Here is a 17,168-nt window from a genome sequence, read left to right on the forward strand (position 1 = left end):
TCCTGAACTTGACTACATCCATTTCCAATCTCCTCGAAAATAATCTTCCTTGTGTGAAGCAGGCTACTCCATTGTAGAAGACCAGGGGTAGTTCCTTCTCTTCTTACTTTCTTCCTTGATAGGACCTCTCTTGGTGTCTTCCTTATTACTTGAAGCACTGGGATGATAACATCTCTAGCATGAGTAAATGCTTCAGAGGCCTCTATGAGGACGTGAGTTCTCCCAAGGACCCTTATGATAGTATCGAGTGTTTGCATGATGCCCTTCATGAACTTGCTCACTCTAGTGTATGAATCCTCTGTCCATGTACCCATTAATTGTGCTGAATTCTTCATTTTCTCCATATGATCAATCGACTCTGCGGGAAGCAAGGGAGGTCGTGTAGCTGCTGAACTTTGATGTGTCAATGGTTGCTGAAAGTGCTGGACATAGTTCCTCCATGCACTTATCTCCTTTTCCAATCTTCTATTCTTCTCTATTTCAGCCCTCAACATGTCGTTGACGGCCTTCACTAAATCAGGCGCATCACCTATGGCCTGCTCGGAGGTGAGTGGACCCAAGTCAATGGTCTACATATCGTACTCATCGGCTGTAATCTCTCCTTCATATTTCTCTTGGAATGGCTATTTGCAGCTTTCTTGATCCCGAGTCATCTTTGATCACCTTTGACATCTTTGTAGCTTTCCTCTTCTCAGTGACTTCTTGAGTTTGGCTTAGAAGACTCGCTATGTCATATGTTTGTTCTTCTTCTTCAGCCACCATCACCTCTTGAGCTAGCCTTTCTTTTAACAACTCCGGAATAGAAGATCTCTCTTCTTGAATTTGTGCTCCTTCGTGCATTTGCTCATCTCTAGGTGGTGAAGTAGTTTCATCATTATCTTCTCCGCCTTCTTCAATCTCTGAATGAGGTGGGTGAAATCTTCTTGTTCTTGAGATGCCTTCTATTTGTCTTTAGCATTGTGGACTGTAGACTCAGCTGATTCATTGGCTCCTTGACTCAACTCTTTTTCCATCCTTAGTTCTTCTAGTCTGGAAGGAGGATGATTCGCACTTGATTTATGCTTCTTCTTTGTAGGTTCCTTTTCACCATGATCTTCCTTCCTCTTTGATCCTCTTCAATGAGATGGTTGGGGTGCGCTGCCACTTGCACTAGCTTCATCTTCTTCTCCTCTTTCTTCTAAGTGGAATGTTGGTGTTATATTTTGCTCCTTCAACTTTTGGTGTTGCACATCTACCCATATGCGAGTGTACTCCAAGATTGGCTTCATTAACTCCTTCAAATCATCAATCTCCAAATCTGCCCATTTGAATTTGACCTCCTTGTCTTCTTTGGCGTAGGCTCCTTGAAGATATCTACCACCATCTTGAACTTGATCGGCTACATGAAACAACTTGCCTTCCCTGATGAAATCAAGGGGTAGCCTAGAATACATCTTCTTTTTCACCTCTATATCATTTTGGACATTCATTCAATAATCTTCAAGATGCCATCGATGCTTGTTGTTCCTTCCCAAAACTTGAGTGAATGAAGTGCTAACTCTCGCTCGACATCTTCGGCTGCATGAATGGATGGGCCTGACTCAATGGAATCTCCAAGTGTGATGGGAAAAGAAACACCGGCTCCATGCTTATGTCTATATGCTTTGATGTGCGCCAATAACTGTTTCACCACCTTGAGTAGCACCACTCTATTTGTTGGGTATCGTGGCAACATGTAGGGAGGAATGGGAGATCCTTGAACTTTGATGTATGTGAACTTCGAGAACTGGATGAACCATGCACCATGTTGCTCTACCAACGCCTGCGCTTTTGGAGAGTCTATGTTGGGATCCACCTCAGAACTGCCTCGTGATATGCATAGTGAATGCATCATTCATCCTCTTGTAGTGTTGTTTTGGTGGATGTTTGCGCTGCGGATAACAATCTTACACCTTAATCTCTCCAGGTCTCCTTCCAACTACGCCTGTATACATGAGTCCTGGATACTCAAAATTTCTCATAATGGAGTATATGACGTAAGATCTCATATAGAACGTTCTGGTGCTCATTAGCCTCCTTAATTGCTTATCAATGTTGTTGCTAACGAGTCTTGCCCAATTGATTGCCTTCTTGTCGCGGGTGACAGTCTCAATGTAGTAGAACATCCATTCCTCAAAGTACGAAGCCTTAGGTGCACCTACCAATCGATGGAGCAAGGTGATGAAGTCTCTATATTCATCATTGAAGTCTATCCTATGTAGTCTATCAGTCCATCTGCTTCTTCCTCCTCTACTCTTCTTCAACCAAAATTTGTCGATGATCTTCGCGCAAGCATCAGGGTCATCGTTGTAGGCTGATTTAGCTCCTTCCAAGGTTATGTAGATCATTCCCTTGGGCTCGGGTAGATGAAATGTCTCTCTGTTTGCTGTCTCTAAGAGATATGCGAGCACCTTCCCATCCTTCACCATAATTCTCCTTGATTCAGAGTCATAGTGCTGAGCACACTCTATGATGAGCTCATAGCATTGCACCACAGGAGAAAAGCCAGCTGCATTTATGAGTCCACTTTCAATCATCTTCTTGGCTATCGCTGTAGGTTCGTTGATGTATGATGGGTGGCAAAACTTCTTGGTATCGAACTTGCCAAGATTAGTGTCTCCAACTTTGCTCCAATTCGACGTGATCCTGCTCTCAAATACGCTCCCCTTCATATCTTCCTTGATAAGTGCTTGGCGGGAGAGAGTCTTGTTTTGTTTGGGAGCTGCCATCTTTCATCTATAAGAGATGTGTAAGTTAGATTCATGGTGAAAGGTAGGTGAAATGAAAATTCAAATCAATCTTCTTAATGAATATGAGTTTAATGACTGAACAAGATTGATTTTGTGGTTAATGCAGATCTGATTCAATGAAATTCAATCAAAATTTAACTATAATCAGACCTAAGATGACTTTTCTATCAAGCAAAATGCTATACTTCACCTCAGATTTTACTGATTTCACCTTGCCTGAAGACTAATGATGATAAAAAAAATCTGCAAGAGCTGGGTGAAGATGAACAAATTCGCCCTCCAAAAGATGAACTTACTGATCTTTGGGGTGCGTCTGCTGTAGGTATTTGCTCTCTCAGATAAAATTCGCTGATTATCACCCTTGAACCTGCAACTTGAATGGTTGAATTCGCTTTGATAATGATTGAATTCTCCTTCCCTAATGAATTTCGCTATCTTGAACTTAGAATTCGCTAATTGCTGACCTTGATGACTAAAATTCGCTGTTCTGCTCTTGATTCTGCTAATCAGAGATGTTTTAATTTGAAGTGATGTTCAAATGAGGATTTCAAACTTAATTTTATAGGCGCCTAAGGTGAATGGATGTGTCTTTTACCCTAAGGCCAACTTGTCTAATAAGAATAAAATAAAATTTGGTTTCATTCTTGCTGGTTGACTTGAATGTTTTGAATTTTCTAATTATATCAAGGGCGCCAAAGTGTTATTGTTAATCTTCTTTCAACGTGCAACACTTAAGGTTATTTACAAAACATAAGAAAAAGTTCGCTCCAAATCACTTATACATGAAGTTCGCTCAGAATCCTTCAAACCTGAAGTTCACCCCAAATCTTAAACTCACAAAGTTGTCAATAGGTTCGCTCCAAATTGTCCAAGTTCATGAAGTTGCAAAATCCGTTCTAAGGAAGTGTGTATATGAAGTCTCATTTCCATCACCTTGTTTGCTAAGTTTGTTCGCTTTTTCCAAGCATGAAATCTACTCTTAATCTCTCAAACCTGAAGTTCGCTCCATCACTCCAACTCATGAAGTTGTCTTAAATGTGAAATCCGCTCCAAAACTCTCCAACCTGAAGTTCGCTCCAAACTGTGAGATCATGAAGTAAGGATATCACTCCAAAAGTTGGATTCATGAAGTTTATGTTCTTGAATTTGCTTCATTCCTTTGATTCTCATCTTTACCTACGAAGGCTTGGAGATGTAATTCGCTCCAATCTCTCTATTCATGAATTTCGCTCCTAACCATCAACTCATGAAGTTCAAGTTCACTTCAAGGGGTGAAATCATGAAGTTCGCTCCAAAATGACAACTCATGATGTTCATTTGGCATTGCATCTACTCAAGGCGATGATCCTTCATTTCTTATTCAACTTCGCTCATGTAGGATTGCTTGTGCATGCTCATTGATGAAATTCGCTCCAAGAAGTGAAGTCATGAAGTTCACTCCAATAAGGCAACTCCTGAAGTAGGAATTTCGCTCCAAAAGCTCAACTCATGAAGTAAGAAATTTCGCTCTTATAGGCAAAGTCATGAAGTTTGCTCCTAAAGGCAAAGTCATGAAGTTGTAATTTTGCTCCACTCTTGCAACTCATGAAGTTGTGAATTTCGCTCCTAACCATCAACTCATGAAGTTCAAGTTCGCTCCAAGATGCTAACTCCTGAAGTTCGCTTGTGAATGCTTGAACATGAAGTGAGTGATTCTAAATTTCTTTCATCTCCTTATCTTCCATTTCGCTTGTGAATCCTTCAAGTGAAATTCGCTCCAATACCTAAACTCATAAAGTTCGCTTGAGATCATCTACTCGTGAAGTTAGGAACTCGCTCCAAAAGGTGAAGTCATGAAGTAGGAATTTTGCTCCACTTGCTCAAATCATGAAGTATGAATTTTGCTCCTCTACATGAAGTCATGAAGTAAGGATTTCGCTCCAAGGAGGCAAGTCATGAAGTAGGAATTTTGATTCAAATGGTCAACCCATGAAACTTGCTCTCGAGTGTTTGATCATGAAGTAGGCGATTTCCCTCATTCTTCCATTTCCAATGTGAAGAAGCTTGCTCCAAATCTCCCAAGCATGAAATTCGCTCCAAAAGTCTCACTCATGAAGTTCGCTCCAAAGTAGCAACTCCTGAAGTTCATTCATGAACACTTGAACATGAAGTAAGTGTTTGTAAATTTCTTTCATCTCCTTATCTTCCATTTCTCTTGTGAAGCCTTGAAGGTGAAATTTGCTCCAGTCTCCTCCTTCATGAAGTTCACTCCAAAACTCTCATACCTGAAGTTCTCTCCAAATCCTTGAAACCTGAAGTTCGCTTCAAACTATGAAGTCATGAAGTTAAAACCTAACTAGGACTTAGAAATGAGGCGGATTACAAATGAGCTACTTCATTGCACAAGATATCAATCCTTGGAATAATTCATTCAATTGCTCAAACTCATACTTACACCAATTCTCAAGCAAAAGACTCAAGGAAAATTCACTCATCTATCACTCAACATGAAATGTGCAACTTCAATGAACTCCTTAACTAAGCTTTTAATCAACCGACATGGTATGCAAACCTTATAAATTCACTCATTTCATCCTGAAAAGGAGAGAGAGGCTAGACTAAGCAACTAAAACTCAGAAAAAGGGGGGGTCCCCATTTTGATGGGGCGATGTGTGAAATGGTCACAACAGGGTCCCCATTTGCAATGGGGCGATGTATGAAACGTCACAACAGAACCTTTATGGGAGAAAACTACGGTAAAATAGCTTCCTTATATATATAGGAAACTTTAACAAATTCGTAGGTATCAACCCACTAGAGGTACCAACCCCTCATTCTATTTGTGAGACACTTTCCCAATAAGGCACCAACCTCTCATTCTAGTTCGTGACCACTTTCCCATTAGAGGCACCAACCCCTCATTCACTTTTCCACCTTACCAATGTTGCTACTCCAATTGGTGATGGATATAATGTTTTCTCCACAAACCCTCTTCTTCAAACTGCTGTTATGGTGACAATGAATCTGCCACAAAACTGATTTCAATCTATCATGAAACCCATTATCAATCTGCCATACTACACTCTTCAATATGCTTCAAATTCTGCTTCAAGGCCCTCTTTAACTTCGCATGGAACCTTCTTCAAAAGTCTTCACTGATGGCTCCTTATCAACTTGTATATATGCTTGGTTCTCTTCTTTTAACCTACTATAAAGTCTTCCTCAAATCTACTATAAATTTTTATAAAATCTGATCATGAGTCTATCATTAGATGACCATTATCATCCTTTTTAAAATCTGCAATATACTCATTAATTTCTTCACAGGTCTGCAATGATCTGCATAGAGTGCTCCCTTTGAGATTGACGTATGAACTTTATCTGACTTCTTTTTATTCACATACACACACTCACTTATCTCATAAATTGACCTCTCTTATATATCTTGTCTCATAATGAGACACACCTCTATATTGAGCCTTTTAACAATATATCTCTTAATCGCACCCTTTTGTATTCTTTGAATATTCTTTCATTGAATCACTGCCTTTGAATGAATTCTTCAAATGAGTTTGTAATATCTCTTCTATTTTACTTTTCCCATATTTTTGGTTTATTTTTTCCAATATAGTACTAGATCCAACGCAAAAGGTTCTATGCATCAGATATAGTACAGAAGTTTACTAACTTGAAAATCTGACCTTGATAGGCACACAAGTGGTCCAAATCTTTCTTCATAGACCCAAACAAAAGCAATTAACAACTTGAACAATTTTGAAGTTCTGTGACAACCTTGCCTAGAATTTTGCAATTGATGAACAACATCCAACACTAGTCAGAGGAGGATTTATTAAGTCGGCAGTCTGTGTGCGAGCTTCTTTGAATAATGCCTGAGAAAAGTTATGAGGTTTGCAGTCTAGCAGATCTAAAAGGAAACAGTAAAACAGGTGACAAACAAATTGGAATGATGGATTATGGATTTTTATGAAACTTTTATTTGAACAAGCATTGTTATCCTCAAGATCTATGCAACTCCTTAACCAATATGAACTTTAGCACATGAATAATGGATAATAGACAGGGTCATACCCCCATCTATTTTTATACATGTGAATGCTTTATTCTTGGTTATTTATTTCATCTTGGCCTCCTATTATACAAAAGCATGCCTTCGTTGAACATATTGCACCATTAGGCATCTCCTACAAAATATGAATCTCAAGGTACACAAAACTTGTACTTGATTAGGTCCACTATAGTTTATAGTTCATCCAAAGGAATACATGTTGGCACATGAAAGTAGGAGGTGGGATTACAAGAGATGAGAATATGCACCAACAATTTTCGCCTTTTTGTTGACCATTAAGATGACTAAATTTCAAATTGCCACTTGTTAAATTATGAAGAAGAGTGTCCTGCAATCATTTTTGTCTAATTTGTTTTATTTTTTTACTCTGGATTTATAGAAGTGATTGATAGGATTATTGTCATAATAGAGTTATTCATAAACTCATATTCTTTTCCAATGAGTCACTTTCATCTATTTGAATGGCCTGCATTTTTTTTCATCCTCAAGTCAATTCCTCTAGAAAAATATTTCTATATAAATCAAAATGTGTGTAATATTTATAGTTGACTGGATGAATGTATTTCATTAGCAAATCTTGATTGTACTCATTACATTGATGTTGAATAGGTTATGAAACTTTCAAATGACAAGTGTTCAGTTTATGGAGCACTAGACCAATGGGTAGCCTGGGAGGAAGAGTTCCCCTTGATTGTTCTTACTAAAGCCCTTGGAATTTTGAAGCAGAGATGTCAGTGGAAACGAATAATCCAGGTGAATTTTTTTATTGTTTTGTCCCTTGTGTTTCTTTCTTGTTTGGATTAAATTAAGCTTAAATGAGGTGGGGTGAATAATCCTCGAGAATACAACATAATCTAATCAATTGAGTGAAAGTAAACAATATGGACACAGTTTTAAACATTCATGTGAATGTCAATAATAATTTCTTTGTCATTTTAACTGATCGAGAATTGCCAATGGGAAGATAGCACTCTATTGTATTGACAAGTAATGGTTCTACTTAGATTTTGAGTTGTTAGCTATTGTTCCAATAGATATGCTACCTTTTAAGCCACAACTTATTTATTAGTGAGTTAAATAGATCATCGCTGGGGTTACAACTATTAAGATGGTAATTGCCTTGTTGCAGTTTGCTATATTTGATAGTTTTCCCATGCTATGTGGTAGATTTGAGAGGTGGCTGTGACATCCTTTGGGCTTTCAACTCTATTCTATGCCCCCATTTTTTATCCCTTCATGTTTCTCTCGGCCTCTGGTTGGTATGGCTGCTGCTTCCTAATTTTATGACAGGGTTGAAGCCATTTTCCATTTGAAGTGGTTTTGCATAAGGGATATCTATGTTTTGTAAAACTCTGTTTAGTTTTTGATTTTCTAAAGTGTTTTCTTGCATTTCCATTCTTCACTTTATTAATGTTTTTCTTTTTATGGCTCTTCTTTTGGAGAACATCCTCCTATATGCCATGTAAATTCTGATCAACACTAGCTAGGAATTCTCTGAATGGATGGCATTTTAAAATCAAGGCAACACTCACAATAAAAAAACTAAAACGTGATACAACAAACCCATCACCAACCTAGGACAAATCAAGGGAATAAACACAACACTTTGTAAGAATTTTCAATAAGTGCATGTGGCCTTCAATTTCATGTCCTTCATCACACGGTGTCTTCGCATTTTTCAGTCATTTTCTTGTTGTGGTCTCTTCACATTATATGGTTACAAGGGGATTTGGGAGCTTGATTTGCTGAAGCCTTTGTGGTTACTCAGTTGTTCTTGTGGCTGCAATGTATCATTGCTTGGAGGTGCCACTTTATCAAACCCGAGGATCCCTTCCTCAGGGGTTTGGATTTCAATTCAAGTTTGTGTTCCATTTTCTGTTGGCCTCACTCAAAATCTTTGAATTTTGTAAACAGTGTGCCTGGTCCATTGGGCTATGGAGATGTAGGTATGGCTTGTTCTAGGGCTTCAATCCTTTCTAAGTTTAAGGAAAACATGGTCATTGGTGGTGTTGTCTGCTGACATATAGGGCTGGGTGTTGTGTCTCTGTGGCATCTTAGCATTGTTTGGACTGTTTTGAGGACAAATCAAACATGGAGTTGCAAGAGGTGTCAGGAGAACCCAAAACACCAACGAACGTGGGGGATATTAGTGTGTTTAGTAAGGAGCTATTAGTGATTTACCAATAACTTCAGGATCTCAAAGCTTTTAGTCTGTATTTGAGGATGGTCCTGAAACATTTCCTAGTCACCCATACTAGGGGCAAGTTGGAGGTCACTAGCACCTTCATCTTGCCTTCATTGGTGGATTGTGTGTTAGAAAGAGCAGTTTCGCAAGAAATCATCCATGCTATGAGGTTTTAGGTTTTGGGTGATGGAATTGGTTGGTTAAATGCCAAGAAGAAAGTGTCAGCTTGGGATGTGTCCAAGGAGCCGGGAGGGGAACAGTGGATGGCATTGGAAGTTTTAGAGTAGCACCAGGGCTTATATCATTTGACAAACTTGAACATTAACATGAACCTTGTGACTTAACGTGCTGGTATGCTGATCTCATGCCAATGTTAACAGCAGATTGCTGTCACAAATTTTCAGAAATTTATCTTCTTCCTTGTTGGTCTTGTGTGTGTGTGTATATACCTACGTTACCAGGAGACCCGTCTCCTACCCCCTGAGACGCGTCTTCGGTGCCGGAAACGTCTCCGGAAACTTACTGATGCACATGCCACTTAGATTTAATATTATAAGCAATTTTAATTTCAATTTTTGTTCAATTTTAAATTTAACGTTAAACTTTACGACTGTTCTTCTTTTCAAAGTTCTATGTCATGATACTCTCTAGAAATTGTTAAATTATATAAAAAAAAATTTGGTGTCTCGAAGTACCCCCTCTCCTATTTTTTAAAATTAGGCGTACCAGTACCGGTACCAGTACCAGTCTCCAGCGTCTCCAAGTATCCCCGTTTCTTGGTAACCTTGGTATACACATATGAGGTAACAGGGCCTCAGCCATAGAGCATAATAAAAAACTTCTAGTTTGTGTGACAGCAATCTAAATCTGGAGGCTGACTACATTGCTAACCCATTAACTAGGAGTCAATGTGTTACATATATAGAGAACAATGAATCCAAAGTTTATATCAATTTTTTAAATATCAATATTCATGCCATCAACATCAATCTTATGAGTGGTGACATGACCTCTGACACCACATCATAACAGTGTCAACATGTAATGTCCCCAGTTTTAGGCTCTCTAGCAATGCAGTTCTTGCTGACTTTTTGGGTTTCTGTCAACTTGTTAAGGGGGTAATTTGTTGTTGCCAGTGAGCTCAAACGGTTTAGAGCAAAGATGAAAAACTCTTAATCGGCAATCTTTTGGCCCAAAATTTTTAAAAAATCTGGATTCCTCAAAAAATCGGCAAATTTATCGAACATTTGAAAATATATAATTTCTTAAAATATTCTTAAAAAAACACACATATACACTAAATTTATAGAACATAACATATTACTGGTTTCAATCATATATAAATCAACTTAAAATGTAAAAAATAAAAATATATTACATTAATTTTAAAAAACTAAATTAACTTTAATTATAATTTATAATAAAAATTTAATAAAACAAAATATCATTTAAAAAATATAAATAAATATTACATGATAAGATATTTAAAAAAAAAATTAAATTAATACCTTTATATAAATAAGGGTCTCGAATCTTTCAAAGATTTTTCAAATGAATATACATGCAACTTAGGGAACTTTAAGTTTTTTAAAATAAAATAACTGCCCACTACTTGAGTCCCTTGAAGAAGTGTAACGACCAATATCGCCAAAAATTTTGTTCATTGTTGGAGGGAGGAAGCCAATAAAATCGCAGAAACTTCTGTTTAAGAACGGAAAAATGACAAGCAACATATAGAAATGGGATGACGAGCATACAAATGGTCTATCGTTTCCCTCGTCGCAATCATTTCACCGTTATCTCTGCTCTCCTTGTCAATTCCATCTTAAATTGGTGCACATTTTTCAGTTTTCACCAACCCTCTTCACCATTATCGTGATTTTTTACATTTTAGTCGTGATTTTATTGCGATTTTTTGCATCTGAAAATTGCGAAAATCGTCTCTGATTTAAACGACGATTAAATCATCTGCATTATTGACTCACAATAAATAGCGATTTAGGCGATTTTTCAACAATTTTTCCATCCTTGGTTTAGAGGAATCATATGATGCTTTCAAATGTTATTTTTGGCTTCTGGTTTGGGTTCCAAGATTCTTGGAGGAAGCGTCTATTTTTAGTAACTCGCACAATTGGGTTTGTTTATCATCTTTCATCATTGGGATCACTCTTATGTAGTCATATTTCAATTCCAATGCATTTTGACCATTGTCCTTAATTGGGTGTATTATTGAGCTATATTTATTTAATTTCATTAAGGTTTCTATTTTAATTAAAATAATTTATTGCACACCTTAGTGTTATAGCTCGTTAGAAAGAGAACAAAAAGTTTTAACTGTTGACTTTAAGTGCTGAAAATGTTTAAAAAGTAAATTAAATCACTTTTTAGAGTTAAAAGACTTAATAAATTAATGAAATGATTTTAAAAGGGAGTTTTTGGAAAGTCCCCTAAAACGCTTATAAAAAGGGGGATGGAGAGCTCATTCGGTACGTTGAGTTTATTATTTCTGATATCTGTTTGAGAAAACCCTTCGTGGTTCTGGAGATTTGGACTTGGTCCAATTAGCCTTTTTGGGGACAAAAACCCTCTTGAAGAAGATTAGCTATAGCAGTGAAAGATCTACTTTGGCTGGTATTTGTTGGAGATATCTTATAGGTATTTCACAATGCATTTCAGATTTGAGATTTCTTGTGTGGATTCTTTTAGTGACAAGATTGCAAGAGGACTCAGAGGCAACATTTGATAAATTATTCCTGGCGTGGATTAATCTCTATATTCCTAGCATGGATTAATACTTCGTATTTTGTGTGAGACTTTGGGTTGATTTGGCATGCGATTTTGAGACTCAACAAATCTCATTTCTTGGCATGGTTACCTTATTTTTGGCGAGGGATTCAAGTTTTCTTGGTTTGTTTATCTACTTTTTGGCATGAGATTTTGTAGTCTTTGGCGGCCCTCCTCATTGTGCCTGGCATGTGATGTTTGTGATGCTGGTCGTGTGACTACATTCTAGCCTTTGTAGTTTGGCGTGAGACTAAAAGGGTTTGGCATCCATCTGGTGGCACATGTGGTGTTAATCTTTTTTTTGGGGTGGAAGCTGAAGACTTGGACATGGCCTCTTTCATGGTTGAAGTTCTTTATCATCTTTTGTGTGGAGATTTGGACTTCTTGCTTCCTGGCGTGGACTCTAAATTTAGCTGCAATTCATGAACATTTGTAATGGTAAATGCCTATCTCTTAAGATTATATCTTTCTTGGCATGAGGAACTATTTACAGCTAGGTGTGGGATTACTAGTTTCTTGTGCTCTGCTGTAAAGTATTTCAGAATAATATCAGATTTAATTTTGCAGCAATAATGTCAGAGAATATTTTCATATGATATTCATATTGTGTTGTATATTGCTTTAATTGAATTCCTTGTACTTCTTCTGTTGTTATAAGCAATTTCTGTCAATGCATTATTATGGTCAAACACAACAAACCAGTAAAACATGAGTCTGAAAATATAACCTCTTTGCAAGCCAACTGTTTGACAAAATAACTCAAGGTAAAGTGCAAAAAAATTAGTAGCAAACAGGGCAGCACTTTACCTAACAATGTTAGATTATTTACTAAATACAACTTATCTGATGCTCTCTAGAATGAAAAAAACAACTGAATCAGGCATTATGTCTGTATTCCAAAAGGATCTGGCATATATGCTCACTGCCAAATTCAGGGATCGCTTATCTTCTCATCTCCCTCTTCGAATCATGAACACGTACTGGCTTAGGTTTTGATCTGTACAGATCAGGAAAAGAAACAGAATGCCAGAAAAAAAAGATTGCTGCAGAAGATACAGGGATTTTTTTTGTCATCATATAGCCATTTATGTCAATCAGAATAATCAAGTCCATCTACTTGAATGTTATGTGTTCAATGAGTCCATAATATGCTTGATGGGCATCTTCTAGGAAATAAATTTGTTTCATCCTGCACAACACAATCATTCTGATATTTTCAATTGCCTTGTTTTTGGTTATCATGCTGCTTCTGCTAGCTCATGCACACTCTCTCTTTTTGATTTAGGCAAGACCATCCTGGTCCTTAGAGCTAGCCATGGCTACTTGGTGAAAATTTAGCAGGTAAATCAGGGTTGGAAGGCAGATTAAGGCACAAAATGTACAGACAACTACAGGAACCCTAGCACCCAAATTAAATATTTTCAGATGCATATCTCTAGTTTTCCTATCATATTTCAAGCAACAAAACTAAGAGTAGCACACAGTCAATATTTACCAAACTGAAGTAGAAAAAGTAGGCATTGCAGCAAGTTTACCTGATTTTTTACTGCCCGTCACCAATAAAATATTCTTCTGAAAAATCATCTCCTCCATGTTGTGTAATACAGACAAATTAGAATAAATTAAAGGCTCCACGTATCAGTGACCTGCCTTAAAGGATTTTAAAGTTGAATGCTATTTTGACAACTTGAGCCTCCTTTGCTGCTCTGCTTCATATTGGTGGAATTAGAGTAGAACGATATATCTTAGGCTTAAAAGGCTCTTTGCAGATCAAATGTGAGGGCTTAATGTAATGTCCCCTCTTGTTAATTACCCTAGTTTTGCCCTAGATCACTATTCTTAGTTAATAAGGGAGGGTTAGAGAAAGAATACCTTTATCTTTTCAAAGGAAAATCCTGCAATAAGTTAGAAAACAGCATACAGTCATAACACATAAAAGTAAATAGCATTTACAAATTAAACTATAAATTCAGAAATCACGAACACAAATCACAACTTGCTATTTGATTGTAAGATTCTCTAAGCTAATTAAAGCAACCCATAATCATGGTAAGCTAGGATGGGTAATATGATGATAATCATGGTAAGCTAGGATGGGTAATATGATGGGGTGTCCTTATGACCCTCTACCTGTTGTGACCATTTCACACATCGCCCCATTTGAAATGGGGACCCCCTCTTTTTGCTCGTTTTTCACTCGCTTTTCGCTTCGCTTTTAGGATTTTGTTAGACGGTTAGTTGTCTGGATTTAGGGTTAACCCTTAGGGTTTTAATTGCCATCTTTTCAGGCCAGAATCCAGTCAATTTTGAGAGCTTTTGAGCTTCCTTTCGTAGGATGCAAATTTTGAATGCAATGTTTTCGCCAAGTGGTCTATTTTCAATTGGAATTTTTGAATGCAGAGCTTAAATTTGTCTAAGTGTTGATGATGAAATGTGAATTTTTGTCCAATTGAATATTTTCAACCAAATTTTGAGTTTTTTGATTTTTGATCCCGGGCATTGGAAATGATTTGTTTTCGCCTTGTGAAGTGATGAAATGTATAAAATCATGTTATTTTGGCCTGTAGGAGCAAAATCGCTCCTGTCCCTCAGTGAAGGACCGGAGCTCGTTTTCGAATATCTTACTATTCCTGCAGGGTCAAGATGAGTTACGAATTGGAAGTGATCAAGGAAGGCGTGATCTTTCCGTTGAATATAAATTGAAGATTTTCATGAGCACGGAAATGCCTCCAGGGGTCAAGTTCGCTCCTGTCCCTCAGTGAAGGACCGGAGCTACAAATCAAATTTTGCTTTGTCCTTGCAAGATTTTGACGACTTGACAATTTGAAGAGGTCCAAGGGAAGATGTTTTATCAAATGAATATAACTTGAAGAGCAAACATGAAGAAAATGGTCCAGAATGCCAAAATCGCTCCTGTCCCTCAGGAAGGGACCAAGGCGAAATACATTGTAGCTCCCGTCCCTCTCCAAGGGACCGGAGCGATATTTTTCATAAGGCGAGATTCAGGCAAAGATCAAGTCAAGATTGTGTTTGAAGGCAAGAAAGACGGTGAAATGAATTCATTGAATACAAATTGAAGATTTTGAAACGTCAACAAGGGTCCCAAAATGCCTAGTTCGCTCCTGTCCCTCAGGAAGGGACCAGAGCGATTTTTGTTATAGATGATTTTCTTGCTAAATTGCAACCGGCCTCAAGGCATAGATGAATGGAATGGAACATGACGAATCCGTTGAATATAAATTTTGAAGATGACGAAGTGAAATAAGGCCTACAGAGCTAGAATCGCTCCTGTCCCTCTCCAAGGGACCAGGGCGATATGATGGTTATATTGCTTCTTATTCAAGTTCAAGACATTCCAAGACGAGGAACAAGGTGGCAAAGGCGTTTCAAGGCATTTCAATCAAGCACGAAGTTACAAAGGTCGTCACGTTGAAGGAATTTGCACTCAAATCCCCAGTTTGCTCCTGTCCCTCAGGAAGGGACCAGAGCGAAATTTGTATAAGGACATGAAATTTGAAAGTTGATCACGTCCCAAGTATCCAAGGGAATCGAAAAGGCTTCATTCTACACGATGAAGACAATTGCAAGTTGAACAAGGTAAAGACAAGCTCAAAATGTTGAACTTCGCTCCTGTCCCTCAGGAAGGGACCAGAGCGATGTTGAAGGTATTGACCGATTCATGCAAAAATCACGTTAAGACAAGGCTTCACAAGGTCATACAAGGTTCAAGGCGTCTTTTGAAGGTGATATATCAAAGTTTGGAACGTCCCAATGTTATCAATTAAGCTAAGGAGTCTATATCGCTCCTGTCCTTTGGACAAGGACCAAAGCGATTTCATCAAAAACATTCATGCTCCTTCAAAATCAAGACAATGCAAGGATTGGTGAAGTTAAAGATGACCTTTGGAAGACAATGAACAAAGAACGAGGATCAAATGTTTACAAATTTGAGCCAGGACATGGAGATCGCTCCTGTCCCTCTCCAAGGGACCAGGGCGATATTTGCCAAAACACATGATATCCTTTGAAGATCACGTTAAGATAAAGTCGCACATGTTTTTAAACATCATTTGGAAGGCGATGCAAAGGGAAATGGACGTTAAATATCACCGATTTGAGCTTAAAATGGAGAAAGACAAGGATTGCTCCTGTCCCTCTCTAAGGGACAAGGGCGATGATCCTTTAAACATCGAAATGTCTTGTGAAAAGCAAGTGGGACGAGCATGGGATGAACAAGCAAAATTATTATTCATCATACAAGGAGAAGTTAGAATCAAAAACGATGAATTTCAAGCTAGAAGACATGGATCGCTCCTGTCCCTCTCCAAGGGACAAGGGCGATGATCCTCTAAACATCAAAATGCCTTGTAAAATTCAAGCAAAATGAGCGTGGAATGAAGGAATGACATTGTTTGTCCATCACAACGAAGATTGAAGTTCGAAGTTACAAAGATTAAGGAGAAAAGAATGGATCGCTCCTGTCCCTCTCCAAGGGACCAGGGCGATATTACATTCAAGGGCATCCCTTCACACATGCAAGTCAATCAAACTCGAAGGACCTGACAAAAATGATGATTTGAACGTAGAAATGTAGAGGTTGAACGTCAAAAATGCAAAAATCGAGACCAACATGATGGATCGCTCTTGTCCCTCAGGAAGGGACCAGGGCGATGAGGTACGTATACTTCATTTTCAAAATATTTTGGCGCTCAAATAAACATTTTTGAATTTATTTAAATGCTAGCAAAATCGATATTCTAATTAAAAATGGCATTTAAATATTGCGCTTGGTATTAATTAATTATTTTTTTTGCCTTGTAAAAAATCGAAGTTTATTAATTAAAAACGATGGCATTTAATAATTGATTATTAAATTAATTAAAAAATTAAAAAGAGCGCTTGGTTTGGAGAGTCGGCCTTGTTATTTTATTTAAAATCGTTTTAATTGCTATATTTTTTATAAAAGTCGGCCTTGGGGGTGAGTGGAGAGATGAGCGCTATAAAGGGAGAGTGAAATCTTCATTTTCACATCATCATTTTACCTATCTTACATGCGATTTTGAGGAAGAAGGTGCGAAATTGTGTTTGAAAGTGCGATTTGGAGTTTATTAATCAAGGGTGGTGCAAACTATCAATCCAAGGTGGCGCTAGTAACTTCCAAGGTGGTGCGAATCTATATTGAGCAAATTTGCCAAGGCTTGAAGATCACGTTAAAGGGGAATTTGAAGATCACGTCAAGGACCCAAAAGGTGGCGAAATTATTATCTTGAGGAGATCACGTTGAAGACCATCTATACCTCAATTTTGCCTAGGCGAATTTTGTCCTTTTTGCATTCTAGAGTTAGCTCTCTATTGAGGTATGGCG

At 37.8% G+C, this 17,168-nt stretch overlaps 1 protein-coding gene across 2 annotated transcripts in view; it reads left to right on the top strand.

Moving 5' to 3' along the window:
- LOC131077453 (pentatricopeptide repeat-containing protein At4g18975, chloroplastic) overlaps positions 1–17,168 on the top strand; it is a 74,543-nt gene that overhangs the window by 34,743 nt on the left and 22,632 nt on the right. For both annotated transcript variants that reach the window (XM_058014943.2, XM_059207493.1), the window contains exon 4: positions 7,444–7,587. In XM_058014943.2, the coding sequence (XP_057870926.2) occupies positions 7,444–7,587 (144 nt within the window). The remainder of the gene's footprint in view (positions 1–7,443; positions 7,588–17,168) is intronic.

The sequence above is a fragment of the Cryptomeria japonica genome, chromosome 6 (genome assembly GCF_030272615.1).
Source record: "Cryptomeria japonica chromosome 6, Sugi_1.0, whole genome shotgun sequence".
NCBI classification, from domain to species: Eukaryota; Viridiplantae; Streptophyta; class Pinopsida; order Cupressales; family Cupressaceae; genus Cryptomeria; species Cryptomeria japonica.